This window comes from Haliotis asinina, chromosome 10 (assembly GCF_037392515.1).
Source record: "Haliotis asinina isolate JCU_RB_2024 chromosome 10, JCU_Hal_asi_v2, whole genome shotgun sequence".
In the NCBI taxonomy this organism is placed as follows: Eukaryota; Metazoa; Mollusca; class Gastropoda; order Lepetellida; family Haliotidae; genus Haliotis; species Haliotis asinina.
In genome coordinates, this window is record NC_090289.1 from 53,245,321 (window position 1) to 53,254,927 (window position 9,607).

General features: G+C 44.6%; 2 protein-coding genes across 2 annotated transcripts; one reads left to right on the plus strand and one right to left on the minus strand.

The window, feature by feature from the left end:
* The first annotated feature begins 1,023 nt into the window (after positions 1 to 1,023).
* On the plus strand, positions 1,024 to 5,044 carry LOC137297668 (glycine, glutamate and proline-rich protein-like). The gene is made up of 7 exons (XM_067829579.1): positions 1,024 to 1,198; positions 2,235 to 2,387; positions 2,767 to 2,856; positions 3,418 to 3,507; positions 3,720 to 3,832; positions 4,363 to 4,519; positions 4,855 to 5,044. Exons 1-7 carry the CDS (start codon positions 1,153 to 1,155, stop codon positions 4,989 to 4,991), a joined length of 786 nt encoding a protein of 261 aa, XP_067685680.1. The 5' UTR covers positions 1,024 to 1,152; the 3' UTR covers positions 4,992 to 5,044.
* Positions 5,045 to 6,555: 1,511 nt separating this feature from the next.
* On the minus strand, positions 6,556 to 7,188 carry LOC137298766 (uncharacterized). Its single transcript, XM_067831041.1, has one exon. It carries the CDS (start codon positions 7,186 to 7,188, stop codon positions 6,556 to 6,558), a length of 633 nt encoding a protein of 210 aa, XP_067687142.1.
* Positions 7,189 to 9,607: the final 2,419 nt, after the last annotated feature.

Consider the following 9,607-nt stretch of genomic DNA (forward strand, 5'->3'; position numbering starts at 1 on the left):
GGGCTGATTTCTCCAGATAAATTTACGTTTTAACATTAACTGGCTCAGAGAGATCAACGTATTGTGTTGTGTTAAAAATAGAATATATAAAGGCTGCAAATTAATACAAAGTGAAGGTCAATTCCTGATCAAAGGAAAACTGCATGTTTATGGTTTAGTCAATCAAATGCACTGGCGATCGATGACTAGCTGTGACTGAAACATTATATTACTATATGGCTTTATTCAGAATAGATGAATGACACAGTGACTACTGACGTGGGTCCTTCGATTCTCACAAGCACAACTATTGTTCAGTAGTACCTGATTTAATCAAATATCAAGTCTGCCCTGTTTTTACTTAATAAGCAGTTTGTGTTCAATTTCATAACATCGTTAGAAGAGAAGTGCAAAAAAGACATTACTTTGTATATAAATAAAATCCAAAGACCAAATGTAAAAACCTTTGACCCAGACCAGTGACCCCGCCCTTGAACATCGTTATTACAGATGACAAGTTATTCAGTAAAGTAGACAATGGTTATAACAAAACCAAGGGGAATAATCTGTTAATCATTGTTCGTTATTCGAGGACTGGGTGGGGCATGAAACAGCCAGTTCATTATAGCCATAATTTCATTACAAGTGCATCCCTTATAGAGGTTGTTTAGTGTATTTCCTAGTAAGGGGAGTTCAACATAACTCCATCCCGCAAGACCTGAGACTAATGCTCACTCACTCACTCATTCACTGGTCGCATATTGTACACACATCATTGTCTTACATGAACGGCATGGCCGTTTAGGCAAAACTCGTTTTAAGTTTTCTGTGTACACATCAACACCAACTGCAACAAACTATTGAAAACACATGTTAAGGCATATCAATATTTGTGTCAGATCTAAACGGGGAGCTTCGACTAATACATGTGTATAAAGTTGACTACAGACTTATTACTTTGTTGGACGAAGTCTGGAGTAAGAATTTGTATAGATAAGACATTTCTGTAGCAATTTATGCGCAGTGCTTGGGGTATTTCCATGCGTATATCTTACAGTTTCTGGCTATCAGATTAGATTAGTGAGATTAGAGGCCGCGCCTGTTTCTTACTCAAGCACGTAGTTATAGTCTTCTAAAGCAATAGGTGTATCCTACGGGACATCAACTCCAGCCATGCTGACTTTCCTCCTTTTGATCGTAACTGTCGCGGCAGTAAATGGTACGTACTTCAAGAGCTGCCACGATATTCTCGTGTTGGCGACTTCGTTTCCATAAGAACATTCTAAGTATTCAAACAGAACCAAGCATGGTATCTACAGACAGAGACGGGTACTAGTTTATCACCGACTCAGATTGTGACCCATTCTTCGTGCGCCACGTGCGTCTGGTGAAACTACCACCCACCAAAGATCATATATGTTTCATTTATACACCCTGCTGTTGTTAGTTTAACTGTTGTGGGGTAAGGTGGGATGAAATAGCATTAAAATGCCAGGTTCACACTATCACCATTCACAGACGATTGAAATAGTGACTGTAATCGCGGACTAATCTCGATGATTCTATCAGATCTCATCAGAGCTAATATGATCTTGATGTCAGTCGTGGCAATCCTGTTGATCGTAGAAAATGTTTGGACGGTTCAAAAATTTTCTACGATTAATTGTCACTCGTATAATACACCCATAATACAAAGCGGTACTATTACAATAGATGGGTTCATGCTGTGCTTTGGTATTTTACCGAGAGGATTTCAACGTCAAAACATGGCCTGCACGTCTGTTCCTCCTACTGTGACACCCGTAACGTTTACGCAGATTTGTGGGTAACTGCCGTTACGTTCAGACGCATGTGCGTATTGGCGTGTTCATTTTAAGATAGTTCAGGAGGTGAGAGGAAAGGGTGATTATCATCCTGAAACTGAGTCCATGAAGTACGTAATGTCGAAACTACTTTAAAGACCGTTGTCAATCTTGGAAAGTTAATCATAATGTTGAACCTTGAGCCATGATTTACAAAAACAGTACTTGTATATGAGTATATGAATAAACTACCCCTCATAAAATTTCCTCGAAAGAACGCCAACACCAAGTTATATCTACTATCAGTATTGGGTCCTAAATCCACGGCGATAATGTGTAACGAGACATTAATAGAATAGACCTACACGATTAGTGAATGGCAAGATCATCCCTGCTTATCCAAAATTCTTTATCCGCCAGTATGACGCAGACAGTTTTTTTTTGTTTTGTGAGGTGATGCATGTACATCGCACGTGCTGACGGGAACCCATGCGGGGACTCATGGAGTCGGGTGTATGAAGGCGAGTTGCTGCGCCAACAGCTTCATGGTGGCCAGTCTCTGCTCCGGAAGTGACGTCTGCTGCTTCAGCCATGACACTTGTGGATGTAGGTACAGAGTAGATGTTTGTCTCTGTGGCCACAATCTCTGATGTCTGTCTGATATTTCTGATTTACCATGACACCTTCGGATGAAGGTGATTGTATAAAATTTAAGTTTATAGAAGACACCTCTGGATGTAGGTGTTGTGCATGTGTCTCATCTGTACTGTGTTGAATGAGCGAACATGGTTTCACTTCTTGTGTAGAAATGTTCCATCAGTATCACAGGTAGAGATTACATGTGTAAGGAAGTAATTCTGGTCTTCTGCATGACGGATAAATGCTTTCACCACAAGCTGAGGGCAAAGAAATCAAACGAAAACAAACAAAATCCAAACAAACTTTGACTGGCCGCTATATAATTAATGACTGTCAACTGTTTCAGCTTCCGGCAACTACAACTGTTACGGTGACGTCATGAAGTTACGCCCAACCGGAGCCAGCACCAGAACGTCCTACGGCTTGGGGTACTCGGGTAGGTGGAGTGGGTAGAGGTAGGACTTCCACATGAGCTGGCTAGGCGGCTGACTTTGTGTGCTGGCGATTCTGAGGGTGCGGGTCCGAATCCTGGATGTGACTCAACCCCCCAAAAGTACTAGAATTTGTACTTTACTAAGAAAGTGAAATCCCAAATATGACATGTGTTGCTTTTAGAGGTATGTTGGTAGTGGTAGACTGGCAAAGGATGTGTTGGAATTTGGATAGGTATCAATGATATAGGTATACTTGGGCCTGGGGTTGGTAACGAACATGAAGTAAAATAATGTTTAATGTTTTAATGCAAACCCAAGTACAAAATGTTGCACTTCTGATTTGCGGTTATAGGCTTATAATTTTGTTTATTTGTTTTTTCGTAATCAACAATACATTTTATATTTCATGAATAAGTGATGACAGTGTTTGGATTATGTTCGATGTTTTTGTTGCATGTGACCTGTAAAGAATGGCCGTTTAATTCAACCTCAGGAAAAGTTGCTTTGTGAAAGGCCTCCCAGGTATCTACGAATTGACTAATCCAGCCACGGTTTGTTTCCAGGTGTGCAAGCCTCCAATCATATGGTTGACCAGGACTACGCCGAACTCAACAAGCGAAAGTCTTGCTACGTCAGAGCCGGAGCTAATAACTGTACGTTCAGGACGCTGTCAAGCAGCCATAACTGTTTCATTTACAAATATATTTGAATCGCATCTACTGCTACGAAGCTTAAAGGGACCCATGCTATTCACGTTATATCTTGTTGAACAGGTCAGTAGTATTTTTTTCGTGGGGGTACTTGGAGGCCGACAAATTCATTGCCTCATGACAACTAGAGTCAGTGACTTCTACTGTTACTTCAGGCATCCACCCTGCTGTAGTCGCCGGCGTGGCCAGTCGTGAAACACGGGGAGGAAAGCTGTTGTACAGCACCGGGGGTTGGGGCGACCACCACCATGCCTGGGGTATAATGCAGGTACATAGAGCTTGTTCTAAGGGCGGGTCATCGTGCAGGTGCGTAGATCTTGTTATACGGGTGGAGCATCGTGCAGGTAGGTAGAGCTTCTTCTGGGGACGGTCATTGTGCAGGTGCGTAGATCTTGTTATACGGGTGGACTATCGTTCAGGTAGGTAGAGCTTCTTCTGGGGACGGTCATTGTGCAGGTGCGTATATCTTGTTATACGGGTGGAGCATCGTTCAGGTAGGTAGAGCTTGTTCTAGGGGCGGGCATCATGCAGATGTGTAGAGTTTGTTACAGGGGCGGGGCATCGTGCAGGTGAGTAGTGTGTCCCATCTGGGTTGACCTTTTTGACAACCGTCTAGGACTGGCAGCCTTGCAGTATGAGTATGATACATTCCACGGCAACTTAGGGATTCACACTGTAGGCCACTGCATAGAGCATATAACAAAGAATAAACGCCACTTGGCTTGAGAAACAGTTTCTCGGTAAATGAAGGCTGCAAAGGTAACTATACAAATGTATGACCGGTGTCTCTATTACCAGTGTGACGTATATGCTTCCGGTCTGGGTTCCACGTGCGAGAAGTACGCGTGGGACAGCTGTGACCACATCGACCAGATGACCAGAGTGATCCTGGTGCCGTACATAAAGCAGGTCAAGGCCAAGCACCCCACATGGTCACCCGAACAGCAATTGCAAGGTAGACATTAGTTACTTAACCACGGTATCGTCAATCCGCAGGTTCAGCATCACATTATGTGTAATACAGGCAGCGCGCTAACGTAGTGGTATAAGCATTCATGCCATAGATCCCGCTTCCTTTCCCCACAATTCTGATTTACCCCACCGTCATATTCCTGGAATACTGCTAAAAGAGGTGTAAAACTCACTCTCTATGCACAATGCCATTCCAACTCACAGAAACAGTCATAGGTGTTCACTACAGCCTTATTCACGGGAGTAAGACATGGTGTTTAACGAATTAACAGCGGACTGTCTATGATATTTTAAACATCTTTCCCGTTTTATCTGCAGGCGGCGTGTCAGCCTATAACGCTGGGGTTGGCAACGTTGCTACATGGGCTCGCCTTGACGTCGGAACAACTGGCAACGACTACAGCAATGACGTCATTGCTCGTGCACAACACCTTATAAAGCAACATGGTTGGTGATCTGGACGTTTTACATGTTATTGTAAAGAAGGTATTAAATACTGAGATAATAACATCAGCGTTAGTTCGGTATTTGGAGTGAATGTCAGTAAACGACACCTTATCATGTATTCAAGTCCACTTTATTATTGGGCTGTAACTTCTTTAGGATCCTCCGTGTGAAGTTGCACTCCATGACGACACCCGTTGTATAACTTAGGTTAGTTGCAACCAAATAAAAACATTCCACCCCGATTGGCCCTTACGATACCCCGATGCATTCTGATCCGCCTGCACCCACAGTCGGTCCCTGGGGTAGAGATTGAGGGTGATGCTTGTTGACCCCTGTCCATCACTGTGAGTGGAGAGGGTCACAATTCGGACTACAATCCTGTCATTTTTGACAATGTATGTCGTGAGCGCAGTGTTATGATCGGCTGTGGTTATTATGCTGAAATGGATGCCGTAGAAGAGGGCCGTGAAGACGCCGCTGGAGGAACTGTAGGCCTCTGCCGTGTTGATGGCGCTTTCCCTCGGCTGCAGATGTGCATACTCCCTCCACGCGAGACACCTCTTGGGGTTTGTCGATGTGAACACGGGGATGATGAACACCAGCAACATCGTCCACGATGATGTACCCATAGTGGTGGCTAGGACGTTTATACAGTCCAGTGACGCTGTCCTCACATTACCCTACGATGGTACTGACAATGTCAACGTTCTTGGTCGGGACATATCCGCGTCTTGGTCGGTGTCTGTGTGTTTGTGTGTTACTGACTCTCTGATCAGGCCAGATTGTCGTGCACCGTCTATGTTTAGATTATTCTACTTACTATTATACACTAAATACCTCTTTTACAAACATCTCTTTTCACAGTTTTCAACTCGTGAAGACGTATAAAGACATATACGTAGTACCACTCCTAAACGTCCAACTAATTATCCCCAATATAAGACCCTTAATGCATTCTTGTCTCTCCTTGTTGAGGTAATGATGAGACAGGTCTATATGTTTACGCTGCAAGTATGTCAGGTAACGCGTGTTCAGTTACACGTGGTCGGCTCTCAGGATGTATGGCGCCATGTGGAAGTGACTAATGACTCACGACTACGATTGATACACAAGCATGGCACTTAATTGCGCATGTGACAGACTGTGCATCAGATATTTAAATAAAAAAATACTTACCAAGGCTTTCGAGGTTCGATATTAAAGTTCAAGGATGATTTCCCTGATAATTTCAACAGAAACCATTTGAGCCGACAGGAAAAGAAGTTGCCTTTAGCTCGATAAAACTACTAATTATAATGCACATGCCCTTAACGACATCCAGCCAATTCACATGGTCACCGCGGACACGCGTCTCGTCCGGGCTAAACGTGTTCATCTGTTGAAACGTCTTCTCCTAACCCAAAATGGTCGCCCATTAAGACGTCTTGTCAAATTAGAGATGGTAGTCCATTAAACGCCTTGCCCCCAGTAATGACGATCACCCATTACTATGTCTTGCCCCTGCACACGACTGCCGTCCACTAACGTGTCTTGTCCCTGCACACGACTGCCGTCCACTAACATGTCTTGCCCCTACACACGACTGCCGTCCATTAACGTGTCTTGTCCCTGCACACGACTGCCGTCCACTAACATGTCTTGTCCCTGCACACGACTGCCGTCCACTAACATGTCTTGTCCCTGCACACGACTGCCGTGCACTAACATGTCTTGTCCCTGCACACGACTGCCGTGCACTAACATGTCTTGTCCCTGCACACGACTGCCGTCCACTAACATGTCTTGTCCCTGCACACGACTGCCGTGCACTAACATGTCTTGTCCCTGCACACGACTGCCGTCCACTAACATGTCTTGTCCCTGCACACGACTGCCGTCCACTAACATGTCTTGTCCCTGCACACGACTGCCGTGCACTAACATGTCTTGTCCCTGCACACGACTGCCGTGCACTAACATGTCTTGTCCCTGCACACGACTGCCGTCCACTAACATGTCTTGTCCCTGCACACGACTGCCGTGCACTAACATGTCTTGTCCCTGCACACGACTGCCGTCCACTAACATGTCTTGTCCCTGCACACGACTGCCGTCCACTAACATGTCTTGTCCCTGCACACGACTGCCGTGCACTAACATGTCTTGTCCCTGCACACGACTGCCGTGCACTAACACGTCTTGTCCGTGCACATAATTGCCGTTCATTAATTCGTTTTGCCCGTGCACATGGATGCCGTCAATAAGCAATTTGTTTTGTCTGTGCACATGATCGCCGTCAGTAAACAGGGTCTTGATCGTGCACACGATTTCCGTCCTTTAACACGTCTTGTCTGTGCACGTGACAAACAGGTCTTGTCCGTGCGCATTATTTCCATCCACTAACGCGTCTTGACTGTATACACGACTGCCGTCCATTAAGAAATCTTGCCCATACACATGACTTTCGCCCATTAGCACGTCTTGTCTGTGCACATGACTGTCGTTAATAAACAGTGTCTTCTCCGTTCACATTATTAAACCCACCAACAAGTCTTGTCTGTCCACATGGCTGTCATCCATTAACACGTCTTGTCCATACACATGACTTCCGTCCATTAACCCGTCTTGTCTGTGCACATGATTGCACAATACATATTGTCTTCTCCGTGCAAGTGACTACCACCGGCGTCATGACAGTAGTCTGATATCACGCAGACTTCCCTAGCACACGGAACGAGCTCGAGGGACACAGCATGTTTTTCCCGACTCCCGTATGAAATGTCTTCAACTAGAGGCCGTGCGATCACCCTAGCACTAACATCATATGGGCTCTGGTATTGATAAATGTATATGCACATCCCGCCCCACCGAACACGACCATCTCCGTGTTCATGATCTTGTGCTTTAGAATTCAGCTTTTGATTTATTGACAAAAAATGTAATAGCGTGTAATGACGAACTTGGAGCTCACCACTTTGTTGGTGCTGTTGCCATTACCTAGCATGATCGCACTGGCACTAAAGTCACATTGTGCTCTGAAGCTCGATGGCTCTTGAATATGGACTTGCTATCTGGCAAATGCTCGGCGGTTTTCAAGCCGGCGAAATCGTCCTAATGTGATCACTTCGTATCCAACACCATGACAGTTTTCAGGTTTGTTGTACGAAATAATTATCACTATCTTCTACATTGTACCTATTTGAAACGGTTCGATTCTTCATTAAAGTTCTGTTTTATGTCGGAGACACGGATAAGCACACAAAAATAATACACACAGGGGGTACTGTGCCACGCAATAATTTATATTTCTTCTGCAGATGAATTCAATTTCATGAAGGATTTGGCTCATGAAACGCCTATGGACCTTCCCACTTTACTGTTAGTTCACAGTGCCAATACACAGAAAGGCTTCTCACAAAGCTTAAAAAGGCGGAATGGACGGACGGACGGAGCAGGAGAGACCCTTACAATCTCTACAAATCGGCGAGAGTGTTATTGAGCCACATATGCACACAATCCTGGTTTAATGCTTGACTGGGGAGTTGATCTGAGCAACGGCATAAGCAACATCTGGAGAAGTACCTACATGATCATGAGATGTGTACTGCTTGAACTAACTGCTAACACGTTCGATGTGGAAGATTCTGTGGCCTATGAACAGCTGCTGTTGTGATCCGTGTGCAAGACGTAATCCGTCTTCAAGCACAGGCCAAAGTTCATCATGTATTCCCTAACACGAGTGATAGTATATTGTCAACACCGAAGTAAATATGTCTGGCATAAACGTACTTTTCTCTTTCCCGAAAGCAGGTTCATCTCTCTGTAGCACGGATACAGAGTTACTCTCAGGACATTTATAAATGGCGGCATCATCTGACTTAACTGTTAACTGTCAATGCGCAACGTCATTTAAAAAGTGGTAAAATGTAGCAAGTGTTTGCGAAAAGGTCATAACGCAGAATTTAAAAAGCAATAAGCTCAACAAAAGAATCTAAGAATGTGTACATTACTGAGATTGTGTAATCCTAAATATAGTATTTGTTCCGTTCATCAACTTTCGTTCCAGCAGCAGTGATCAGATTAGTCCAGCTGATGCGCGTCCCCAAAGGGATCAGTGACATCCTTGGGGGAACCAATGGTAAAAGAGCCCTGCGCCCTCATATGACCGGTATTGCTGAAACATGCGGTAAACCATTTCTCATTCTTACTACTTCCCTCACTCACTCCTTCCCTCATGAATTCGTTCAATCATCCATCAGTGGTCCTCTCCACAGAAATTCTGCTTCGTTCCGAAAGCAATCAATTCCAACCCTTCAGATTGCAGGTACCAGTTCGTCCAAGATCATTTCGACTGTGGAGTTGATCCCAACTCCGTACTCACTAACGCTATGGAAAGAGGGCGTCATACTCGCCATTACTGCTGTTCGTAGCAGTGTTTATTATTTCTAGTATCGGCTTGGACAGAAGCGTTACCGCTGTGTGACGGTGCGAGTAGTAAGGGATCGTGTTTGTATGTGCTGTGGTTGTATTTGTATGGAAGCCGCTTCCTGCAATCGGTATGAGAGCGTTAAGCCCTATCCAAAGCTATGTTAAGCACCACAACATGTGACGAGTCTTCGCCTGCAGCGTGTGTGTCCATTCATCT

Excerpts from the sequence above, each read along its gene's own strand:
- LOC137297668 (XM_067829579.1), top strand. The coding sequence starts at position 1,153 with ATGCTGACTTTCCTCCTTTTGATCGTAACTGTCGCGGCAGTAAATG. Across the intron at positions 2,388-2,766 it reads CAGCCATGACACTTGTGGAT|CTTCCGGCAACTACAACTGT; the intron begins GTAGGTACAGAG and ends CAACTGTTTCAG. Across the intron at positions 2,857-3,417 it reads CTACGGCTTGGGGTACTCGG|GTGTGCAAGCCTCCAATCAT; the intron begins GTAGGTGGAGTG and ends GTTTGTTTCCAG.
- LOC137298766 (XM_067831041.1), bottom strand. The coding sequence starts at position 7,188 with ATGAACGGCAATTATGTGCACGGACAAGACGTGTTAGTGCACGGCAGT.